Source organism: Scyliorhinus canicula, chromosome 28, assembly GCF_902713615.1.
Source record: "Scyliorhinus canicula chromosome 28, sScyCan1.1, whole genome shotgun sequence".
In the NCBI taxonomy this organism is placed as follows: domain Eukaryota; kingdom Metazoa; phylum Chordata; class Chondrichthyes; order Carcharhiniformes; family Scyliorhinidae; genus Scyliorhinus; species Scyliorhinus canicula.
This window is the reverse complement of record NC_052173.1, coordinates 14,275,856-14,301,831: the sequence shown is the minus strand read 5'-3', so window position 1 is coordinate 14,301,831 and position 25,976 is coordinate 14,275,856. Positions and strand designations below refer to the sequence as shown.

At 48.0% G+C, this 25,976-nt stretch overlaps 1 protein-coding gene across 2 annotated transcripts in view; it reads left to right on the top strand.

The window, feature by feature from the left end:
* rdh5 (retinol dehydrogenase 5 (11-cis/9-cis)) overlaps window positions 1-21,326 on the top strand; it is a 38,973-nt gene extending 17,647 nt beyond the window's left edge. For both annotated transcript variants that reach the window (XM_038786587.1, XM_038786586.1), the window contains 4 exons: window positions 9,689-10,019; window positions 12,246-12,504; window positions 14,433-14,596; window positions 19,288-21,326. In XM_038786587.1, the coding sequence (XP_038642515.1) occupies window positions 9,707-10,019; window positions 12,246-12,504; window positions 14,433-14,596; window positions 19,288-19,511 (960 nt within the window). In that variant the 5' untranslated portion in view covers window positions 9,689-9,706 and the 3' untranslated portion in view covers window positions 19,512-21,326. The remainder of the gene's footprint in view (window positions 1-9,688; window positions 10,020-12,245; window positions 12,505-14,432; window positions 14,597-19,287) is intronic.
* Window positions 21,327-25,976: the final 4,650 nt, after the last annotated feature.

The following is a 25,976-nucleotide window of genomic DNA, read 5'->3' as shown; positions in this document are numbered from 1 at the left end:
CAAGTGCTTGTGTAACAAGGTTGATTAAGATGCAGGAGTAGTCTGTAAGCTAACCCAGGATGATAGAGAAAACCCATGGCATGGGTTGTCGGCAGTGATCACCATCAGGAGGTTAGCAGTTGGAAGGTTGCAAGTTTTGATTCTCCAGATCAGGACCTGAAATTTGAAAAGAATTGTTGACGTGAAAACCAGCCCTCCACACTCGCTGTCAAGTGAGGCTGTCTGCCGCTATTCACAGAGACTCCATGTTAGACTGTTCAGTTCCCAGGAATTCTCCAGCTGTTGCGATTGTCTGTTCCCGCCGGCAGTGCACCCCCGCCCACGGCTTTCCCAGGATTTGGGGTGGTTTCAATGGGAAAGCGGCTGGCAGAGCGGAGTAACCCATCCAGTGTATTGGCAAAGAGGTGAGGAATTCCACATGCATGGATCTTTCACACCAGATGGAGTGGGATGGACACTGACTGGAAACACATTTCCAATCGAGTCACCCTTACGTGTGGCTTCAAAGTTTATTTGAATCCATCAAATAGAATCCCTACAGTACAGAAGGAAGCCATTCAGCCCATTGAGTTTGCACCAACCCTCTGAAAGAGTACCCGACCTAGATTCACTCCCCTGCCCCATAACCCCACCCAATCTGCAGGTCCCTGGATTGGCATGGCCTGCGCACCTAACCGACACATCTTTGGACTGTGGGAGGAATCCGGAGCACCCGGAGGAAACCCAACCTGTTCTCCCAACTGGCCTGTTGGGAAACCAGACAGCCTGTGAATTGAACATGTCAGGTTAGATCCCCCACCCCCAGACCAGCCCCCTGTTGTCTTTGCCGTTTCAAAGATTCCCTGGGAAGACTGATCAGAAATCAGACTGAAGATCTGGTTTAGTGGTTACTCCATGCCAGAGATGTGTGCGCCTGATGTTCAGCAATGTGACCATGATTAAAACCTTGCCTGTGTTCTGGTCGGCATATGTATTGGATATTTTAAAACATGCTCCGGTTAGATTCTCAAGAGTTGGGCGCCCCACGGTGGAGGTGGGAGTTCGCCACCAGGATTCTCGGGATCAGATCCGTTCCACCATCCATTTTCCAAAGGTGGGATGTATGGCCAGCATGAAACTTCCCGGGATCACATTCCTATTCAATGAAGGCATTTACCCACAGGCGAAACACGAGAGAGCAGATTCATTCTTTCCATTCCACATGCTCAACTGGGAGAAGTAATATTTTGGGTGGGATTCTCCGGTCCATCAGCCGCGTGTTTCGCTGGTGGTGGGATTCTGTCTTCCTGCCCCTTGTCAATGGGATTTCCCATTGTAACCACCCCACGCCGCCACGTAACCAGCTGGCAAGGATGTGCTGCCGGCGGCAAAATTGAATCGCAGCGCCCGGGAAATCCCGACCTTTGTCTTCAACCCAGTGCCCTTTCCTTCCTGGAATCCCAGTGAATCCGGGGCTCCTTGTGATTCTCCATTCTGAGCACAAAGAAGATTTTTTTTGCCAGCCCCTCTTAAGTAAATCTGAATGCAATTTCTAGATCTTCGGCTTAGATTTAAGCCCCTGAAATCCCATTAAAGGGACACATTGTTTTCAAAAGAGGAATTGCTTCCGGGCAGCTCTGTGAAGTGAATGTATTGTCTGATGCTTGCAGCAACTTACAGAGCAATTGAGTAACTTCAAATTTTTCCTCTAACTTGTTGTGGCCCTCTTCAGGCTTTTCATTGAATTTACAGTGCTGAAGGAGGCCATTCGGCCCATCGAACACTCTACTGAAGCCCACAATCCCCGTAACCTAGTAACCCCACCTGACCTTTTGGATGCTAAGGGGCAATTTAGCATGGCCAATCCACTTTTCACAGTAACTTCATTGCAGTGTTAATGTGAACCTATTTGTGACACTAAAGATTATGATTATTGTTACCTAACCTGTACATCTTTGGACTTGTGGGAGGAAACCGGAGCACCCGGAGGAAACCCACGCAGACATGGGGAGAAAACGCAAACTCCACACAGTCACCAGAGGCCGGAATTGAATCCGGGATTTGCATAGAGCAATTAAAATGTTCCTCAGCGCAGTCAAATGGACTTCCAGGACAATGCGGATGTTTGTAGCAGGTACATCCACAGTGTTGTTAGGGAGGGAGTTCCAGGATTTTTCCCCAGTGACAATGAAGGAACGGCCGATATATTTCCAAGTCAGGATGGAGAGTGACTTGGAGGGGAACCTCCAGGTGGTGGGGTTCCCAGGTATCTGCTCTTGTCCTCCCAGATGGTAGAGGTCGTGGGTTTGGAAGGTGCTGCCTAAGGAACCTTGGTGAGTTGCTGCAGTGCATCTTGTAGACGGCACACACGGCTGCCACTGTGCGTCGGTGGTGGACGGAGTGAATGTTTGTGGATGGGATGCCAATCAAGATTTGTCCTGGATGGTGTTGAGCTTCTTGAGTGTTGTTGGAGCTGCACTCATCCAAGCAAGGGGAGAGTATTCCATCACACTCCTGACTTGTGCCTTGTAGATGGTGGACAGGCTTTGGGGAGTCAGGAGGTGAGTTACTCTCCGCAGGATTCCCAGCCTCTGACCTGCTCTGGTAGCCACAGTATTTATATGGCTGGGTCCAGTTCAGTTCCTGGTGAATGGTAACCCCCAGGATGGTGATAGTGGGAATGACAATCGATAGTATCTATGGTTAGTCGCCTACTCCTTGTGCAATCTAGTTCAACATTCAATGGGACAATGTAAATCCTTTACTGTGACTCGATGGGCTGAATGGATTCCCTTATCTGTATCCATCTTGTTTGTGTTTAACTGGTGTGCCACCAAGTGGCTAAGCATGAGCTAGTATCTAGCAGAAAATTAGAGGTAGGGATTCCTCTCATTATTATAAAAATAACCTTAAACAAATACTTTTCTGAAATTAAAGCTCCAACTCCCCAGATTGTCTGAACATGAGCAAATGTGATCACGGCTGCAGAACGCCCTGGGGCCAAATGAGGTTGACAAAAGGAAAGCTTTCAAACCTCCCAACAATTTACGAAACTCAAAAGCTTTTCCTTAACCTATGCGTATTCTGGAAAAGTGCAGGTCAGTTGAGAATCTTGGGTTCGGAGGATCTGGGTAAATTGTGAAAGTGAGCTGGATGCTACTAAAAGCAGCGAACAACAATGCCACACACAAGAGCAGAATATCAATGTCAGAATGCGACATGGCAATTGCTCCAAACTGGTACCGAGCTACCCCGATTCGAAATAGAGGAGGAAAAGTTTGAAATAAAGGATGTGAGTTTCTTTTCCAGTCATTTCAGATTTGCTTGCTGCTATCAGACCACTGCTCAACACACCAAACCAGTTGCAAGGCATGTTTCTAAGTAGCTGGGGACTGTATTCCAATTCGATTCCTACACCTAGTGGGTGCACAAAGGCAGACTCATGTCTGTTTCAATTCCCAGGACAGGTTGCTAGTCTGTCGCCAGAGACGTAAAGTTTGAGGGGCGCCACTCCACATCAAGCCTGGGTGAGCAGGAGTCTCTCCCGCTCTTACCGCCAGCCATTGGGGTGTTCGGAAGGATTTTAAGGTTGATACTCAACCTGGTTGGCCGCGTTATGAACGCACCTTCCCTGGCCATCAAATCCTGGGATGGGGCTCGAACCCAAAGCTGCTACTCACTGAACCACAATATATGTTGCGTTACTGATCCTCATTAGCTTCACTCGTATATTGTAGGTTTTCAAACTGATGCTCATGGACCATAGGGAATTCATCTGGGCACAGATCTGCCGTGTGCCACACCTTTCTGCATGTGTTTGCGTAAACCAGCCCTCGTTTTGGTCTCTCATCATTTCCCTTTGGGTAGCTGACACACCAGAAAGGAACCCTGGGATTGTGTCAGTGCTTCCAGAAGCTTCCATGGAAGGGCTCAATGTTTCCAGGGGACTCCCAGTGCGCGAAGATTGGAGTAAATCGTTTATCAGTGCAGCTTGATCACTTCCGAATACGGAGGACGTGATCAGTGTGACAATACTACGAGAGCAGTAAGCGATACAATGGTCAAGAATGGGATGAGCTGCAGAAAGGTTTCTGATACTCCAAATTTTGGGAATGTCTCCTCTGTCGAAGAGGGCATGTGTGTGATGAATTCTCATATGTCCCATATCTGCATATGTCCCACATAGGAGACTGATAGCGAAGATAAGAGTCCATGGGATGCAAGGAAATTTGGCAAATTGGATCCAGAATTGGCCAAGTGGCAGGAAGCTGTTGCTCTATTTATCTGGTTCTAAATACAGCGGTCAATATGGTCACCTTCCTTAATCCTAATTCTGTTTGCTCTAGAGTTGCCAGGTATCTCTCGATACCTCCACAAGGTTCAAACCCGAATACTGATCAAAGAACCAATGCACCAGTTAGTTAGTTCAAGGTCAATACTATTTATTTACACACACAGTAATATCTACTCATGCACAAATACCATAAACTAAACTAACTCTAACGCTAACGCCTATACTTAACTTCGGGTGCCCACTCAGTCAGAGGAACAATGGCCGTTGTTCGGATCTGAGGCTGTTGGGTACGAAGGTGTAACAGGAGAACAGCTAAGGTCGTCCGTCTGGCAGCGAGCGTTGGCCTTGGACTTACTGCTTCTGGTGCAGCTGGTGGACGGGTCTCTCCGCTTCGAGAGCCGAGTCCAAGAGAGCGATTCTCTCTCGGGGGCTTCTTCTTATACCCAAAGGGGCCTCGCGTGCTTTTGGGCGGGCCTTGAACTTGGCCCCAATTAATTGGGCCGTATCCTGATCACTGACCAAGAAAGGGGTGGGTGCCCTGATGGCTGGGCATGTCTTAGGTGGCCGTTGGCCTTGCTTTGTTTGTGTCTTTCTGGCGCCGGGGTGTCTGCCTTAGTATCGGTTACTTGAATGTTATTCCTTTGTTCCCGGAGATGGTCCATCAATATGCTAATTAACCTACAGTTTCAGTCTCATAAGAACTAGGAGCAGGAGTCGGCCATCTGGCCCCTCGAGCCTGCTCCGCCATTCAATGAGATCATGGCTGATCTTTTGTGGACTCAGCTCCACTTTCCGGCCCGAACACCATAACCCTTAATCCCTTTATTCTTCAAAAAACTATCTATCTTTACCTTAAAAACATGTAATGAAGGAGCCTCAACTGCTTCACTGGGCAAGGAATTCCATAGATTCACAACCCTTTGGGTGAAGACGTTCCTCCTAAACTCAGTCCTAAATCTACTTCCCCTTATTTTGAGGCTATGTCCCCTAGTTCTGCTGTCACCCGCCAGTGGAAACAACCTGCCCGCATCTATCCTATCTATTCCCTTCATAATTTTAAATGTTTCTATAAGATCCCCCCTCATCCTTCTAAATTCCAATGAGTACAGTCCCAGTCTACTCAACCTCTCCTCATAATCCAACCCTTCAGCTCTGGTATTAACCTAGTGAATCTCCTCTGCACACCCTCCAGCGCCAGTACGTCCTTTCTCAAGTAAGGAGACCAAAACTGAACACAATACTCCAGGTGTGGCCTCACTAACACCTTATACAATTGCAACATTTCCTCCCTAGTCTTAAACTTCATCCCTCTAGCAATGAAAGACAAAATTCCATTTGCCTTCTTAATCACCTGTTGCACTTGTAAACGAACCTTCTGTGACTCATGCACTAGCACACCCATGTCTCTCTGCACAGTGGCATGCTTTAATATTTTATCGTTTAAATAATAATCCCGTTTGCTGTTATTCCTACCAAAATGGATAACCTCACATTTGTCAACATTGTATTCTATCTCGTCTGGGAGTTGCCTTCTCAATATGCATCCAGGCTCTGTGCCTGCCTGCTTTCTTAGCATTGTCCATGTTTCCCTATAGTCTTTGCAAACATCCATTTTGTATTCTGGAAGTGGCCATTCCAGATGGCGACAAAGCAGAGGGTGATGGTCGAGGAGTGTTGTTTCTGACTGGAAACCTGTGTCCACTGTGATCCCACAGGGATCAGTGTTGGGGCCCTTGCTGTTTGTGGTTTATACAAATGATTTAGACGTGAATGTAGGAGGGTTGACCAGTAAGTTCATGGATGATACGAAAATTAGTGGGGTGGTAAATAGTGAGGAGGTTAGGCTTAGATTACAGGAGGATATAGACGGGCTGGTCAGACGGGCTGATCAGTGGCAAATGGAATTCAATCTGGAGAAGTGTGAGGCGATGCACTTGGGCAGGACAAACAAGGCAAAGGGAATACAGGATAAACGGCAGGACCCTGGGAAGCACCGAGGATCAGAGGGCTCTTGGTGTGCATGTTCAGCTCACTAGGGGCTGGTTTAGCTCACTGAGCTAAATTGCTGGCTTTTAAAGCAGACCAAGCAGGCCAGCAGCACGGTTCGATTCCCGTACCAGCCTCCCCGGACAGGCGGCAGAATGTGGCGACTAGGGGCTTTTCACAGTAACTTCATTGAAGACTACTTGTGACAATAAACGACTTTCATTTTCATGTACACCGGTCCCTTACGGTAGCAGAGCAGGCAGATACAGTGGTTACAAAGGCATATGGTATACTTGCCTTTATTAGCCAAGGCACGGAGTTTAAGAGCAGGGAGGTTATGCTGGAACTGTATAACACATTGGTTAGGCCACAGCGAGAGTATTTTGTGCAGTTCTGGAATCCACATTATAGGAGGATGTGAGAGCACTGGGAAAGGGTGCAGAGGAGATTCACTAGGATGTTGCCTGGGTTGGAGAGTGTTAGTTATGAAGAGAGATTGGATAGACATGATGTGGAGATGCCGGCGTTGGACTGGGGTGAGCACAGTAAGAAGTCTTACAGCACCAGGTTAAAGTCCAACAGGTTTGTTTCAAACACGAGCTTTCGGAGCACTGCTCCTTCTTCAGGTGACACCTTCTTCTCACCTGAAGAAGGAGCCGTGCTCCGAAAGCTCGTGTTTGAAACAAACCTGTTGGACTTTAACCTGGTGTTGTAAGACTTCTTATTGGATAGACTGGGATTGTTTTCCTTGGAGCAGAGGAGACTGAGGGGGGATTGAGATGTGTAAAATTAAGAGGGGCACAGATAGAGTAGACAGGAAGAAACTTTTCCCCTTGGTGGAGGGGTCAATAACCAGGGGGCAGAGATTTAAGGTAAGGGGCAGGAGGTTTAGAAGGGATGTGAGGTAAGGGGCAGGAGGTTTAGAGGGGATGTGAGGTAAGGGGCAGGAGGTTTAGAGGGGATGTGAGGTAAGGGGCAGGAGGTTTAGAGGGGATGTGAGGTAAGGGGCAGGAGGTTTAGAGGGGATGTGAGGTAAGGGGCAGGAGGTTTAGAGGGGATGTGAGGTAAGGGGCAGGAGGTTTAGAGGGGATGTGAGGTAAGGGGCAGGAGGTTTAGAGGGGATGTAAGGTAAGGGGCAGGAGGTGTGAGGTAAGGGGCAGGAGGTTTAGAGGGGATGTGAGGTAAGGGGCAGGAGGTTTAGAGGGGATGTGAGGTAAGGGGCAGGAGGTTTAGAGGGGATGTGAGGTAAGGGGCAGGAGGTTTAGAGGGGATGTGAAGTAAGGGGCAGGAGGTTTAGAGGGGATGTGAGGTAAGGGGCAGGAGGTTTAGAGGGGATGTGAGGTAAGGGGCAGGAGGTTTAGAGGGGATGTAAGGTAAGGGGCAGGAGGTGTGAGGTAAGGGGCAGGAGGTTTAGAGGGGATGTGATGTAAGGGGCAGGAGGTTTAGAGGGGATGTGAGGTAAGGGGCAGGAGGTATAGAGGGGATGTGAGGTAAGGGGCAGGAGGTTTAGAGGGGATGTGAAGTAAGGGGCAGGAGGTTTAGAGGGGATGTGAGGTAAGGGGCAGGAGGTTTAGAGGGGATGTGAGGTAAGGGGCAGGAGGTTTAGAGGGGATGTGAGGTAAGGGGCAGGAGGTTTAGAGGGGATGTGAGGTAAGGGGCAGGTGGTTTAGAGGGGATGTGAGGTAAGGGGCAGGAGGTTTAGAGGGGATGTGAGGTAAGGGGCAGGAGGTATAGAGGGGATGTGAGGTAAGGGGCAGGAGGTTTAGAGGGGATGTGAGGTAAGGGGCAGGAGGTATAGAGGGGATGTGAGGTAAGGGGCAGGTGGTTTAGAGGGGATGTGAGGTAAGGGGCAGGAGGTTTAGAGGGGATGTGAGGTAAGGGGCAGGAGGTATAGAGGGGATGTGAGGTAAGGGGCAGGAGGTTTAGAGGGGATGTGAGGTAAGGGGCAGGAGGTTTAGAGGGGATGTGAGGTAAGGGGCAGGAGGTTTAGAGGGGATGTGAGGTAAGGGGCAGGAGGTTTAGAGGGGATGTGAGGTAAGGGGCAGGAGGTATAGAGGGGATGTGAGGTAAGGGGCAGGAGGTTTAGAGGGGATGTGAGGTAAGGGGCAGGAGGTTTAGAGGGGATGTGAGGAAAAACCTTTTCACCCAGAGGGTGGTGGGAGTCTGGAACTCGCTGCCGGAAAGGGTGGTGGAGGCAGAGACCCTCATAACATTTAAAAAGTGTTTAGATGGCCACTTGTGATGCCAGGGCAGACACGGCTAGGGGCCTAGCGTTGTAAAATGGGATGAGAATAGTTAGGTGGTTATTTTTGACCAACGCAGATTCGATGGGCTGAAGGGCCTTTTCTATGCTGTATGATTCTATGACTCTCTAACTCTAATTCAACTCACTATTGAGGAGTTCAAACAACTGATGGGACAATCTGAGGTAAATTTCCCGGCACCACCCGGCACGGGAATCGCAGCGGGCGAATGGACATTGACTTCGGGCGGGAATTTCTGCTCTCGGGACGGGTGCGACTGGAAGAGCCCAAGACCCTAGCACATTTTCTTCCTCGTAATCCAGACCGTGACCTTTGCTGTTTTATCGGTTTTCAAATCAACAAAACATGACCTTTCTCGGGTCGGACGTCATCTGCAAGTGACAGTTAGGTGGGTGGGGACAGGGCTCCATTTTATACAGAGCCTCACCCAGTTTTCCTGTCCACTTGATTTTTCTGACCTGTCACTGTCTGCTGGATGCACTTCCCAAAATACAGGCGGTAAACTCGGTGGTAATGTCCTGTCTCCCATTTCCCGCCATTATTGCCTCATTCACACTGAATCTTAATCACAGCTCAATCAAATAGGTATCGAATGTTGCTAGGGTACTGAAAAGATGCAAGTAAATTTTAAAAAGCACAGCCGGCATTTGTACCTTTAAGATCTATTTCTGACTTGGTTTGCAATTGGTATTTTTCTGCTCCTGGTTACAACTTATCTTTGAGGTAGGTTGGAGTGATGACCATGCAACCGTTGTCGTAAAAACCCATCTGGTTCACTAATGTCCTTTAGGGAAGGAAATCTGCCGTCCTTACCCGGTCTGGCCTACACGTGACTCCAGATCCACAGCAATGGGTTTTACTCTTAACTGCCCCTCTGAAATGGCCGAGCGTGACACTCAGTTCAAGGGCAATTAGGGATGGGCAATAAATACTGGCCCAACCAGCGATGCCCACATTCCAAGAATGAATTCAAACGAAATTAAGCTTCTTGTGCCAAGCCTGGAACCTGGCTAATTCTGCGTGACTCAGTAGTGCATTGAGTATTGCAATAACCAATTAAGACAACTACATAATAGATAGGCCAAATGATAACCTGTGTGATTTCATATTGTGCGCCCGTTGTGATGACTTTCTCTCATTGAAATGTTCTGTCCTGTCTTCTCAGGCTCTTCAAACAGACTTCATGTGGGTGTATCTCCTCACGGCTGCTCTTCTGCTTGCCATTGGCTGGTTTATCAGGGATCGTGAGAAGATCGGAGATGTCAAAGACAAGTATGTCTTTATCACTGGGTGTGACACGGGCTTCGGCAACCTCCTGGCAAAACGTCTGGACTGGCAAGGGTTCCATGTCCTGGCTGGCTGCCTGACCCAAAAAGGAGTTGACACCTTGCAGAGGAGCGGATCGTCCAAGCTGAAAGCTGTCTTGCTTGACGTGACCGATTCCAGTAGCATACAGAAAGCAGCGGACTGGGTCCAGGCAGAGGTGGGAGAGAAAGGTACCTGTGAGCTGAAACTGCTGATTAGAGATTACCACTGAAGGAAAAGCCCTCTTTTCATAATGTTGTACTGCGGTGAGCTCCTGACAGAGAAAGCCACTCGGTGGAGCCAATAATAGCCCATAATTCTGTGACCAATTACAGTAACGTCTATAACGTCCGGTTGAGATCTGGCCCAGAATTCTCCGGCCATTGCGATTCACTTTTCCCGCAGGCAGCGCACCCCCGCCCATGGGTTTCCTAGCGATGTGGAGTGGCTACAATGGTGGCTACAATTGTGACATTATCATAAATGTAAAGAACTGGAAGGGTTAATGTTATGTCCAAATCAACCACCAGAGGGAGCTAGATGTAGAACTATATAAGGCATCGATGCTAAGCCTTGTGGGTGAGAGGTGGAGGAGAAAGCTCGAGGACAAAGTTTAGAGGAGATGTGCGAGGCAGGATTTAAAAAAAAATAAATTTAGCGTACCCAATTCATTTTTCCAATCAAGGGGCAATTTAGCGTGGCCAATCCACCTACCCTGCACATCTTTGGGTTGTGGGGGTGAAACCCACGCAAACACGGGGAGAATGTGCAAACTCCACACGGACAGTGACCCAGAGCCAGGATCGAACCTGGGACCTCAGCGCCGTGAGGCTGCAGTGCTAACCACTGTGCCACCATGCTGCCCCGCGAGGCAGGACTTTTACACAGAGGGTGGTGAGTGCCTGGAACGCGTTGCCAGGGGAGGTTGTGGAAGCAGATACATTAACGGCGTTCAAAAGGCATCTTGACAAACACATGGATAGGATGGGTATAGAGGGATACGGCACAAGGAAGTGCTGAGGGTTTTGGCCAAGGTTGGTATCATGACCGGTACAGGCTTGGAGGGCCGAAGGGCCTCCTGTGTTGTATTGTTCTTTGACAGACTGAAGGAAAGATAGTGTGAGTGAGAGCAGATCATAGTTCATGTATTAGTGTAGAGATTAATAATAGATGAGTGTAGATTATATGTTTATTACCAACTGTTTGTTATATAGGAGTAAGTGTTGAATCCAATTTAGTGTAAATAAATCTATAGCTTTGTTAGAAAAAAACCTATTTGTGGTCTTTGCAAACACTACGCCAATCATCCTAGAATTAACAACACAAAGATATAGATATATTGGTAATAGATATAGGACAGAGGTCAGAGGTGGGTTTTTTACGCAAAGAGTGGTGAGGCCGTGGAATGCCCTACCTGCAACAGTAGTGAACTCGCCAACATTGAGGGCATTTAAAAGTTTATTGGATAAGCATATGGATGATAAGGGCATAGTGTAGGTTAGATGGCCTTTAGTTTTTTTCCATGTCGGTGCAACATCGAGGGCCGAAGGGCCTGTACTGCGCTGTATCGTTCTATGTTCTAAAGAACATCACACCATTGACAGGCAACGGGAGTATAGAATCCCACCGTCACCGTGAAACACGCAGCTGGGGGGGGGGGGGGGGGGGGGGGGGCTGAGAATTCAGCCCCAAATAACGTGACACAGACCAATTCACACTTTCACCTCCCAACCATGTTTTCCCAAGTGTCGAGACTTTGACTCACTTAGCCCTCCTTACCCAGATACTTACAGAATCAAGCACCCCAGTCCAACGCCGGCATCTCCACATCGTTACAGAATCAAGACAACGTGGTACTGTTCTGAAGCCACCCAGCTAAGCTCAGGCAACTCAGGACAAACCAGGAGTTGAACAAATGACTGTTCAACGCTGATTCATGGGCTGACCAATTGGACCACCACACAACCAGTGTTCCTATGGCCTTTTGACGTGATCCAAGATATAATGGGAGCAATTATTTTCAGCACCTTGGAGACAGGTTTGGCGGTGAAGGGGATCGGGAAAGTAAGCAAACGAGAAAAAAAGTGTCCTCGCACTTCAGAGCATTGAGGGCAACCTGTCCGACAGTGGGGAGAAGCCAATTAAGGATAGAAACAGAGAGTGCTGGGAAAACACAACAGGTCTGAGGAGAGAGAAGCCGAGTTAACGATTTCAGTCCAATATCACCTCCATTCCAAAGAAAGAATTCGATCTGTTCCTCATCATATCCTGAAAACTTTGCGCTAGAATCACTCCATACAGTGATTGTTATCTGATGAAGAGGGTCTGCACCACATGTCCTTGCATTTTGCAAAACAGAAATTTCAGCGGCAATTCTTGAGTGTCTTAAGTTTCCGTTTGTCTTTTTTTTTTTACAGGCCTTTGGGGATTAGTCAACAATGCGGGCAGATCTATTCCCATTGGCCCGACGGAATGGATGAGGATGGAGGATTATTTCAAAGTACTGAACGTGAATTTGATTGGATTGATGGAGGTCACTCTGACCTTTCTCCCGTTGGTGAAAAAGGCCAGGGGCCGGGTGGTGAATGTGGCCAGTATTCTGGGGAGGCTGTCGTTTGCAGGTGGCGGATACTGTCTCTCGAAATGTGGAGTGGAGTCTTTCTCCGACAGCCTGAGGTAAGCATCGCCACTCATATCCACTGTTATCGCAGGGCTGGACTAACAGAGAAGTCACGCAGTCTGAAGATATGCAGGTTGGGTAGGATTGGGGGGATGGGGTGGGGAGAGGACCTGGGCGGGTTAGTCTTTCAGAGGGTCGGTGCAGATACGATGGGCCCAATGGCCTCCTTCTGCACTGCAGGAATTCGATGGATTTTATGTGGATACGGGTCAATTTGAAATTTCCCCAAGGAGCAGAAGTGTTCTTAAATTTCAGCAGAAGATGTTTACGCAAGAAGAATCTTTCTTGCCTCACTATGTATTTTTATTTAAATAAATTCCAAAGGGATGCCATTAATCTCAATATTTAAGATTCTGAGGGATGTTGACAGGGTGGATGTGGAGAGGATGTTTCCTCCTGTGGGAGAATCTAGAACTAGGGGTAATTGTTTAAAAATAAGGGAAACCCACGCAGACACGGGGAGAATGTGCAAGCTCCACACGGACAGTGGCCCAGAGCCAGGATCGAACCTGGGACCTCGGCGCCGTGAGGCAGCAGTGCTAACGACTGCGCCGCCTGCTCGTGTCTCTCTTTCGGTTTTATTTTTCTGTCTATTATTACTCATCTTTTGAAAACATTGTTTCACTGGCCATGGTATTATCTGAATGTGGACGGTGTTCGTTAACGCTCATTCAGTAACCCACTCAGAAGGCCGAGTATTCAGTTTTCCTCCAGCGATAGTGAGTAGGAAATCTAGGCTGATTCTCCAGTGATTCTCCGAGGGCAGCACGGTAGCACGGTGGTTAGCATCAATGCTTCACAGCTCCAGGGTCCCAGGTTCAGTTCCAGGCTGGGTCACTGTCTGTGCAGAGTCTGCACATCCTCCCGGTGTGTGCGTGGGTTTCCTCCGGGAGCTCCGGTTTCCTCCCACAGTCCAAAGATGTGCGGGTTAGGTGGATTGGCCATGCTAAATTGCCCGTAGTGTCCTAAAAAGTAAGGTTAAGGGGGGGTTGTTGGGTTACGGGTATAGGGTGGATACGTGGGTTTGAGTAGGGTGATCATTGCTCGGCACAACATCGAGGGCCGAAGGGCCTGTTCTGTGCTGTACTGTTCTATGTAAGTCCTGAGGTCGTGCTTCGCTGCTAGAGGTGCCATTTTTTGGATAAGATGTTAAATCAAGACTGTAATGATGTCATGGATTCTGTGCATTACTACATACCTGATTTCCATTCCTCCACCATTGGCGGCCATACCTCCAACTGCCGAGGCCCGAAGCTTTAGAATCCATAAACCTCTACCTCTTTCCATCTTTCAGTATTTCTTCTGACCATATTTGAGGCCCCTGACCTAATATCACATAAAATGCACAGTGAAGCATCTCAGTATGTCTTTTTTTCGCTGCGTTAAAGGTGCTATATGAATGCAATTTACTGCTCCCAGCACGTGACGATGAATAAAAGGATTTTAACATGTTTGGAGACATGAAATACAAACAGGAAATGCTGGATAAACCCGGCAGGCCTGGCAGCATCTGTGGAGAGAGAAACACAGTTAACGTTTCGGGTCTAAATGACCCTTCTAGAGAACTGAAGCGAGGTAGAAATGTACAGAATTATAGAGTGTGAAAGGTGGCAGAGGAGATGGGGCAGAAGAGAAGACCAGGGATAGGCAAAGGAGATATGGACAAATTATGTCCTGGACATGAGACAAAGGAGAGTGTTAATGGCGCCGTTAAGGGGTGGTGAGTGTTAATAGCGGCAAAAGGCAAGACAGCCAAAATGGGAGCGACTGAAGTGTCAGGGACAGGCGGCCAAGTGGGGGAGGGGTGGAGTTGTGTTGGGACAGGCCAGGGAGCTGAAAAACACCAAACAGCAAAAATGGGCAGGCGTGGGGGAACATGTCTTGTGAGTTGGAACCTGTACATTTTCCATTTGTCCTTTTTTAGACGGGACGTGCACTATTTTGGTGTTCGGGTTTGCATCATCGAGCCTGGCTTCTTCAAAACCGCTGTGACAAACCTGGAAGACATTGAAAACGACCTGCAGTGTCGGTGGGCCAGACTATCTCCAGAAGTCCGTGAGAGTTATGGAGAGAAATACTTGGAAAAGTGTAGGTGGCATCTACTTCAGTCTGTACTCAATCATACTGCATTGATTCTAACCATCAGAATCCTGTTAGGAAGCTGGATGACGTTCGGGTAGATATTTACATCAGTCAGCTGCAACACCTGTTCGTGGGAAAGGACACCCTGAGAGTGGAGATATGGTGCCTCCTGGTGACTGAATGCAGAATGACAGAAGCGACAAAATATTAGTCGGTTTCCTTCTCATGTTCTGGGCGGGCCCTGTCCCCCATTCAGTCAGTGATTGAATATTGCATCCTTGTTTCTCCCCATGGGCAACCCTGGAGTGTCACTCAAGGGTACTGCGGCCAATCGGCAACTCCTGGGGTTGAGGCTGGTCAACTCAGGGATTGATGCGACCTTGTCTGCTCTATGTGGTCCCGTACCACAGCAGGCGGTGCACCTTACCCACTGAGCCACCTTGGTTGCTTGGTGGATCTGCCTTGCAGTCTATCTTGCTGAGGACGCCCTTGTCTGATAGGTGTTCAAAGGTCCATCATGTGAGGCGGCACGGTAGCACAGTGGTCAATAAAGATATTTCATTCTCAAAGGGGGGAACTGTAAGAATTGGGGGTCTTTTATAAACTGGTATTTTCTGCATCGTATTGAGCTTTTATGTGATTAGCTAAACTGCATTGCTTCTCTGCCTGAAAAGGTAATTTCTCAACACTCCAATGTTTAAAGAGTCTCTGGAAACGTCAAGGTCACGTCAGGCTGTTGATAGAATCATAGAATCCCTACAGTGCAGAAGGAGGCCATTTGGCCCATCTTGTATGCATCGACCCTCTGAAAGAGCACCCGAACCTCGGCACACGTCCCCGCCCTATCCCCGTAACCCCACCTAACCTGCACATCTTTGGGCACTAAGGGACAATTTAACATGGCCAATCCACCTAACCTGCACATCTTTGGGCACTAAGGGCAATTTAGCATGGCCAATCCACCTAACCTGCACATCTTTGGACACTTAAGGGGCAATTTATCATGGCCAATCCACCTAACCTGCCCATCTTTGGACACTAAGGGACAATTTAACATGGCCAATCCACCTAACCTGTACATCTTTCGACACTAACAGGCAATTTATCATGGCCAATCCACCTAACCTGCACATCTTTGGACACTAAGGGACAATTTATCATGGCCAATCCACCTAACCTGCACATCTTTGGACACTAAGGGACAATTTATCATGGCCAATCCACCTAACCTGTACATCTTTGGACACTAAGGGACAATTTATCATGGCCAATCCACCTAACCTGCACATCTTTAGACACTAAGGGGCAATTTAGCATGGCCAATCCACCTAACCTGTACATCTTTGGACACTAAGGGACAATTTATCATGGCCAATCCACCTAACCTGCACATCTTTGGACACTAAGGGGCAATTTAGCATGGCCAATCCATCTAACCTGCACATCTTTGGACTGTGGGAGGAAACTGAAGCACCCACGTGGACACGCGGAGAGCGTGCAAACTCCACAATGACCCAAGGCTGGAATTGAACCGGGTCCCTGGCGCTGTGAGACCGCAGTGCTAACCATTGTGCCACCATGCTGCCCTTTAAAACCAGTTCATTTTTGTAAGACTTTTCTCACCCAATGCCTCTTGTGCTTGTCATTTTTCTCCCCTAAAAGAATTTTCGAGTTCCAATGTTTGCTTCCTAACTAATTTTGGACGAGCTGGTGAGTAAAACTTGCCATTAGTTTGAATTTCAGCAATTTGTCATTAACTCACTGTGACATAAACATTTTGAGAAATTCAAATCGGATTTCTGCCAATCAACAGCAAAATGTCAGGCCTATCTTTGCGTTTTAGGAACAAAGTGCATTGTTTGGTGAAATTCTTTTCTCAGTGCAGAAACTCACAGCATTTTTAATGAATGTCAATTGTTTCCAAACTTCTTAGCTTCCTTTTCGAACTGAATTTCTTGAATTTTTGATGTTTGCGAACAAGAGCTTTAACAGTGACTTGACTCAGTGTAAGATATAGTCTCATCGGGGTAAGGGTTCTCCTTCATTGGGCTGGGGTAAGGATAGTGGGTACTGACGGTGGAGAAGGCAGAGTCAATTGGCATTAATACACATGGGCTTTTGGGGGGACCTGTTTGATGCCAGCAGGACCTTGTGAACCATAGAATCACCACAGTGCAAAAGGAGGCCATTTGGCCCATCATTTCTGCACCAGCTCTTGCTCCGATAGAACACCCTACCTAGGCCCAATCCCCCGCCCCTCTCCCTGCAACCCCACCTAACATTTTTTGCGCCATTTAGCATGGCCCATCCACCTAACCTGCACATCTTTAGACTGTGGGAGGAAACCAGAGCAACCGGAGGAAACCCACGTGGAGACGGGGAGAACGTGGAAACTCCACAGTCACCCAAGGCCGGAATTGAACCCGGGCCTCTGGCGCAGTGAGGCAGCAGTGCTAACCATTGTGCCACCCAAATCAATTACCTTGTGATAGAATCAATGCTGTTTAGCTAATCTCATAATTTAAAAAATTCATTTATGGGATGTGGGTGTCGCTGGCTCAGCCAGTATTTATTGCCCATCCCTAATTGCCCCTTGAGAAGGTGGTGGTGAGCTGCCTTCTTGAACCGCTGCAGTCCTTGAAGTGTAGGTACACCCACTGTGCTGTTAGGGAGGGAGTTCCAGGATTTTGACCCAGTGACAGTGAAGGAACGGCCGATATATTTCCCAGTCAGGATGGTGAGTGACTTGGAGGGGAACCTCCAGGTGGTGGGGTTCCCAGGTATCTGCTGCACCCGGAGGAATCCCAAGCAGACATGGGGGCGTGGGATACAGGGAAATTTGGCTGTCTGGATACAGAATTGGCTGGCCGAAAGAAGACAGCGAGTGGTAGTGGATGGAAAGTATTCCGCCTGGAGGTCGGTGACCAGTGATGTCCCGCAAGGATCTGTTCTGGGACCTCTGCTCTTTGTGGTCTTTCTAAATGACTTGGATGAGGAAGTGGAAGGGTGGGTTAGTAAGTTTGCCGAAGACACAAAGGTTGGTGGAGTTGTAGATAGTGTTGAGGGTTATTGCAGGTTACAACAGGACATTGACAGGATGCAGAGCTGAGCTGAGAAGTGGCAGATGGAGTTCAACCTTAATAAATGTGAAGTGATTCATTTTGGAAGGTCGAATTTGAATGCTGAATACAGGGTTAAAGGCAGGATTCTTGGAAGTGTGGAGGAACAGAGGGATCTTGGGGTCCACGTACATAGATCCCTCAAAGTTGCCACCCAGGTTGATCGGGTTGTTAAGAAGGCATATGGTGTGTTGGCTTTCATTAACAGGGGGATTGAGTTTAAAAGCCGCGAGGTTTTGCTGCAGCTTTATAAAACTCTAGTTATGCCACACTTGGAATATTGTGCCCAGTTCTGGTCGCCTCATTATAGGAAGGATGTGGATGCTTTGGAGAGGGTACAGAGGAGATTTACCAGGATGCTGCCTGGACTGGAGGGCATGTCTTATGAAGAAAGGTTGAGGGAGCTAGGGCTTTTCTCACTGGAGTGAAGAAGGCAGAGAGGTGACTTGGACTGGTTTAGCTCACTGGGCTAAATCGCTGGCTTTTAAAGCAGACCAAGCAGGCCAGCAGCACGGTTCAATTCCCGTACCAGCCTCCCTGAACAGGCGCCGGAATGTGGCGACTAGGGGCTTTTCACAGTAACTTCATTGAAGCCTACTCGTGACAATAAGCGATTTTCATTTTCATTTACAAGGTGATGAGAGGCATGGATAGAGTGGATAGCCAGAGACTTTTCCCCAGGGCGGAAATGGCTGTCACAAGGGGACAGAATTTTAAGGTGATTGGAGGAAGGTATAGGGGAGATGTCAGAGGTCGGTTCTTTACACAGAGTGGTGGGTGTGTGGAATGCACTGCCAGCAGAGGTGGTGGAGTCAGAGTCATTAGGGACATTTAAGCGACTCTTAGACAGGCACATGGACAGCAGTAAATTGAAGGGATGTAGGTTAGGTTGATCTTAGATTAGGATAAATGGTCGGCACAACATCGTGGGCTGAAGGGCCTGTACTGTGCTGTTCTGTTCTGTGTTCTATGTTCGATGTTCTATGTTCTAACGTGCAGACTGCGCTCAGACAGTGACCCAAGGCGGTATTGGAACCCAGGTCCCTGTGTCAAGGTGCCGCCCTGCTTTCCACTGATCCTGCCTCACGATATCTCATTCATCATAGAATTTACAGTGCAGAAGGAGGCCATTCGGCCCATCGGGTCTGCACCGGCTCTTTGAAAGAGCACCCTATCCAAGCCCACACCTCCACCCTATCCCCACAACCCAGTAACCCCACCCAACACTAAGGGCAATTTTGGACACTAAGGGCAATTGATCATGGCCAATCCACCTAACCTGCACATCTTTGGACTGTGGGGGGAAACCGGAGCACCCGGAGGAAACCCATGCAGACACGGGGAGGATGTGCAGACTCCACACAGACAGTGACCCAGCCGGGAATCGAACCCGGGACCCTGGAGCTGTGAAGCAATTGTGCTATCCACTATGCTACCGTGCATCACTGAACAAATTTCTACAATTGACAATGGTTGGAGTAAAATGAAATGAAGAGGTACTTATGTTCATAAGCATTGAGCATCTTCGATAAAGAGAGCAGTAGAGACTACTTGAAGGTGTTTTTCTTTCTTTTCCAGATGTGAAGGTCCAGAAGTTTACAATGAATGCCATATGTGATGGGGACTTGTCCAAAGTCACCGACTGCATGGAGCATGCTCTCACTGCCAGTTACCCTCGCACACGTTATGCTGCCGGGTGGGATGCCAAGTTATTCTGGATTCCGCTCTCCTACATGCCAACGGTTCTGAGTGACTTCATGCTTGCTCTTCTGTTGCCAAAGCCTTCCCAAAGTGTCCGATAAATGGCGGTGGAAGTCAGTCAGCAGATCAGAACCCTTCCATTCCACAACAATTCTAGGGGCCGATTTTCAAGGCTTCCACCTGGAGGCAACAAGGCATAAAGTCAAGCCAAAAATGGAAGGTCCCCGCCACTTGATAATCCCCACTCCTGATATGGTCACTATTTCCAATCCATTGCAGAAATGGTTGTCCGGAGCAGCTGCCTGATTCTGAAGGGACATCAGATTCCTACTCTGATTTTTCAAATAATTAATCCATGGGTTGTGGGCATCGTTGGCTGGGCCTGCATTTGTTACCCATCCCTAATTGCCCTTGAACTGAGTCTTGCTGGGCCATTTCTGAGGGGCAGTTAAGAGTCAACCACATTGCTGTGGGTCTGGAGTCACATGTAGGCCAGACCGGGTAAGGACGGCAGATTTCCTTCCCGAGAGGACATTAGTGAACTGGATGGGTGTTTACAACAATCGATGATAGTTGTCATGATCACCATTGACGAGCTTTCGATTCCATGTATTCATTGAGTTTAAATTGCTCTAGCTCTCATGGTGGGATTTGAACCCCTGTCTCCAGCTCATTAGTCTGGGCATCTGGATTAGTAGTCCAGTGACAGCACTACCATCTTGCCATGATTGTAGGAGCCTGATGTCATTTTCCAATGGCAGCTGTACATTGTGCCCACTCTGCCAAGCACGGGCGGCCAAATCGTTTAAATGTTCCTCCTGGCCCCACAAAACTCTTCCAGCTCGTCCTCGTCCCGCCCCATCTTGAACTGGGAACCCCTGTCTTGGGTTATGGAGGAGCTGTCAGAACCTCTGCCCTGTCGCGCCCTCCTACCTCCCTCGCCCACCCCAAACCACCTGGGATTATGCATTCAGTAACTCATTGGCACCATGGCTGGGGCCTCGTACTGAGGATACAGGGTGAGCAGGACAATTGCCCAAAGTAAAATCGCCCCCTAGATGTTGAGTAGATGAAAGAATAATTGTAGTTTTCTCAGGAATTTGAAAAGCAAATAATTGTTCTGTCAGAGTTACCACTTTCACACTGTAAGATGACTGATGGTTTCATCGGCAAATATGTGATTAGCACACCCTGCCACAGGTTGGCCAACCTTGGCTTCAGTCCCTCCCTTTTCTTTAACTGTAACACCCCTCAGATGGCGCATTTTGGGTGCGTTGGTCACTCTTACTGGGTGGAAGGTAGGTTTTTGGAATTGGGAAGAAACAGACCATGTTCCTAGCCTACATTCCCCAGGAGCATCTGTGAGTGACATTGATAAATGTCAGGAAGATGCCGGTCAACATCCACCCTCCTCTTATCTGGAACCATGTTCACAGCCAAGAGGTTCATGAAGGGGAATAAACACAGTGAAAATATGTGAAGGGTTCTTTGAGAGTAGCTGAGCAGGAAAAGGGGAATCAAACTTGTTCTAAAGTGACTGCTGCTTTCTTTCATGGTGTGAGATGTGGTGAGATTAGCCATTGAGGCTAGGAAGTGATCGCGGGATTGCATTCCTGGGCTGTGCTGAATTGGGTCCTCCGATAAATGTCAGCAACTCTGACTGAGGGAGGGGAATCGTCAGGACACTCACTGACATGATGCAGATGGGTATTGTGGAGGTGACATGGCCCATCAGGAACACAATTTCAGCAGAGGGTCGAATTGATGAAGAGATGGGGGAAGAAGATCGCTGTAACACATCATGAGTCCAGGCGTATTCTGTTATATCTGCGGGAAGTATTCTGAATTGTGTTTGCTGACTATTTTGTAATAGAGGTGGGAATGCGCAAATCAGACAATAAATTTTCTAACACTTGTTTGGTTCCTCAATCGAGTTTCTTTTTAACATAGAATTACCTCGAATTCACAATACAGGAACAGGCCAAACGGGTGAAAGCTTTGTGCTCCACACGAGCATCTTTCTACCTCTCTTCATTCAATCCGAATGAGAGGAGTGTCGTATGGGGCTATATCTGTCATCGGACGATCCTTTAAAACAGAGATGAGGAGGAATTTCTTCAGCCAGAGGGGGGTGAATCTGTGGAATTCTTTGCTCCAGAAGGCTGTGGAGACCAAATCATTGAGCGTCTTTAACACAGATAGATAGGTTCTTGATTAATAAGGGGATCCGGGGTTATGGGGAAAGGCAGGAGAATGGGGATGAGAAAATATCAGCCATGATTGAATGGCGGAGCAGACTCGATGGGCCGAATGGCCTAATTCTGCTCCGATGTCCTATGGTATTCTTCATTTAGAAATCAAAGGCTCAGTGGGTCACACTCTTACCTCTGAAGTCGTCTGTTCAAGTCTCTTTATGGAGACTGCACATGATCAGCACTGACTCTCCATCAGGGGAATGCAAAATAAAAACATTCTAAAGGGAGTGAGGGAGTTCTCGATATCCTGGCCAATATTTGTCCTTCAACGAACATCACTACAAACAGACTATCTTGCCATTTTCACATGTACCTTGCTATGCATGAATGGAGTGCTGTGTTTCCTATGTTCGAAACATACATAGAAAATAGAAGCAGGCAAAGGCCATTCAGCCCTTCGAGCCTAATACGCCATTCATTGTGATCATCAAGTTCGATATCCAGATCCCGCCTTCCCACCATATCTCTGATCCCTGTATCTAATTCCTTCTTGAAATTACACAACATTTTGGCCTCAACTACCTTCTGTGGTAGTGAATTCCACAGATTTACCACTCTCTGGGTGAAGAAATTTCTCCTCACCTCAGTCCTCAAAGGTTTACCCCTTATCCTCAAACTATGACCCCCTAGTTCTGGACTCCCCCACCATCGGGAACATTCTTTCTGAATCTACCCTGGCTAAACCTGTTAGAATTTTGTAAGTTTCTATGAGATCCCCTCTCAGTCTTTAAACTCCAATGAATATAATCCTAACCGACTTAGTCTCTCATCAAATAACAGTCCTGCCATCCCAGGAATCAGCCTGGTAAACCTTCGCTGCCCTCCCTCCATAGTTACTACTGCTCATTGGCTGTGAGGCATGTTGGGAACCTCCCAAGGTTGTGAAAGGCGCTATTTAAATGCAAGTTCTTTCTAACGAGGGCCTACGAGAACCGGCAGCAATCGTCCCTCTAAACTGCAAGGGCCACGTAACCATGCCGAAGGTTCCCCATGCAGGCTGAACACAAGTTGACCCCTTTAACTAAGTGTGTGTGCGTGGCTGCGCAGAAACATTTAAAGGGCCACACACAGAAACAATGAGAGAGCGCCTCAGTTCCCCAGCATCCTATCCACTCCCTGTGGGCAGTAAAAGGCCATCTTCACTTTTCTCTCTTTCTCTTTCTCCTTCTCTCTATCCCTTTCCTGTTACGCCACGTGAAAGATCGCAGCGCATGTTAAAATTAATCACAGCAGGAATCTGGCTCCTTCGCAATAGAATTTCATTCCAAAATGTCGGATTGTGGGACCGGTAGCCGATTGGGAATTCTGCAACTTTTTGAAGACCGATGTTGAAGTCAAAATGATGGAAAGGTTGGCACAGCCTCTCCTCACCAACATGCTTTGTAAAGAGGGGATTGTGTGGGATCATTCCTGACAGGATATCACTGATGCACTAATTCTTGTCTTGAAGCCGATTGTCAACTTTGCACACTGACAATCTGATTAGCCACCAGGCAGAGGGACATGGTGAGATTTATCACTAACGTTTGAACCTTTTATTAATTCCAGCCAAATATCATTCAGCTCAACTCAATGCAGTGCAACATATGGGACTAAGGGTCTCTTCATCTTGAAGTTACACTGGGGGGCTTGCACCAGATTCTCTACAGGAGTTATATAGACAATAGAGTATGATGCAAACCAGTGTACCAAAGCTGGCTGTCTTATAGAACCATCGAACCACTACAGCACAGAAGGAGGTGGCACGGTGGTTAGCACTGCTGCCTCACAACATTAGGGACAATTCCGGCCTTGGGTGACTGTGTGGGAGTCTGCACTTTCTCCCCGTGGTTTCCTCCGGGTGCTCCGGTTCCTCCCGCAGTCCAAAGATGCGCGGGTTACGTATGTGCAGGTTGATCATGGCCAATCCACCTAACCTGCACATCTTTGGACTGTGGGAGAATACTAGAGCGCCCGGAGGAAGCCCACACAGACACGGGCAGAACGTGCAGACTCCGCACAGTCACCCGAGGCCGGAATCGAACCCTGGCCCCGTGAAGCAGCAGTGCTAACCACTGTGCCGCCATGCCACCCGGCACAGAACCAGACACGTAGTGACAAGTAACACCTGTTCAAATGTATGCTACCTTTCGATTCAAAATATTCTCAGGATGTAAGCATTACTGGTCAGGCTTGCCCTGAGAAGGTGACAGTGAGCCATCAGCTTTAACCCATGCCCACCTTGGCTGGCCAGCTCTGTGGCTTGACTGCCTCACGGTAGCATGGTGGTTAGCATCAATGCTTCACAGCTCCAGGGTCCCAGGTTCGATTCCCGGCTGGGTCACTGTCTGTGTGGAGTCTGCACGATCTCCCCGTGTCTGCGTGGGTTTCCTCCGGGTGCTCCGGTTTCCTCCCACAGTCCAAAGATGTGCGGGTTAGGTGGATTGGCCATGCTAAATTGCCCGTAGTGTAAGGTTAATGGGGAGATTGTTGGGTTACGGGTATACGGGTTACGTGGGTTTAAGTAGGGTGATCATTGCTCGGCACAACATCGAGGGCCGAAGGGCCTGTTCTGTGCTGTACTGTTCTATATATCTGTGATGTGAGCAGACCACCAATTTACATCAGGAAACCGGATCAGACCCCAACAATGTTTCAATTTGTAAACTGTGAGGAAAAGATACTTCACTCCCAGGGCTGGTTTAGCACACTGGGCTAAATCGCTGGCTTTTAAAGCAGACCAAGCAGGCCAGTAGCACAGTTCAATCCCTGTACCAGCCTCCCCGAACAGGCGCCGGAATGTGGCAACTAGGGGCTTTTCACAGTAACTTCATTGAAGCCTACTCGTGACAATAAGCGATTTTCATTTCATTTCAGGAGTAACTCCATTGACACCTCGGGGTCTTTAAAACATATTAAAACAAATTATTATTAACGCCGGATTGACCCCATTCACATCCACGGAAAAACAGCTTTTCAATTAACAGTTCAACAGTTCTTACAAAAAAATAAAGAAAGGTCTTTGCGCTCACTTCCCATCGACTTCAAGCAGAATCCACACACACAGGTCAAATGCCACCTATGAATAAAGTTAACACTTTGTGGGGTACAGATTTATTCACAAAGTCCTTGGACAGAAGCTTTCAGAAGTCAGTCAGAACCCAGAGCAGAAAATTAAATTAAAAACATAAATTAAATTGAAAATGAATCTAAAACCAGCCCTTCCCATGTGCGACGTCACAGCCTGCCTAGCTGTTCACCCCTTAATCACAGCTTCAGCAGACATGTACGGGCGGGATTCTCCAGTCCCCCAGCCGTGTGTTTCTTGGCGGCGCGCCCTTCGTTAGCGGCAGGATTGTTTTCCCGCCACTGAAGCCAGCCAGTGCCGCCGGGAAAAGAGAATCCCAATGGCCGGAGAATTCCGGCCACAGTCTGGATACCTTAACCTAAGTTCTTTTAATACCGTCACTCCAACAGACACATGATACAATATATGTAAACATTTCCTGCATTTATCACATAGCTGATAGTGTATTTGTGCCTATAACCTTCAATGTTAATCCCAACCAGATCTTCCCTGAGCTGTTTCATTAATCGATGACGAATTGGTGGCTGTGGCTGTGGGTTATTCCTCACATCCAGGATTCCAAGAGGGAAACATTCCTCCTCTCAATTTCTGGGAATGCCACTGGACTAATAACGTGGAGGCCTGGTGGACATGGGTTCAAATGTCGCCATGGCAGCTGGTGAAGTTTAAATTCAATTAATAAGATGTGAAATTGTAAAGCTAGCCGCAGTGATGGGCCCTATGACAGTGATTGTTGTAAAAACCCATTCACCAATCTCCCTTTAAGGAAAGAAATCTGCCATCCGTATCCCATCTGGCCTACATGTAACTTCAGATCCACAGCAATGTGGTTGGCTCTTAAATGCTCCTCTGAAATCGCCAAGCACAGTCGTTTTCACTTTTGCCAACTGGCCGACCATCGCGACCCATACCGGCTGACCTTCATGACACACGTCATGTCCGCTTACCTTTAATGTGAAATGGGGACCTGCTTGGTCCTCACAATCTCGCTCCAATCAGGTTCACGGGAGGAGAGGTCAATGCACATATCAGGTACAAACTTCAGCCAGTTCCTTTGTGCTACCTTGATCTTTATGAAAACAGAAAATCCAACCTCGCACATGTAGTTCGTCGTGACGGGCAACAGCAACAAAATACTTGTTTTACTCAGCACTGGATACTCCTGGAGATGCTACTGCAGAATACTGACAGCCTCATGGGCTTTTGGCACGTATTTAATGTGCTGCCACAGTTCTGGTACAGCA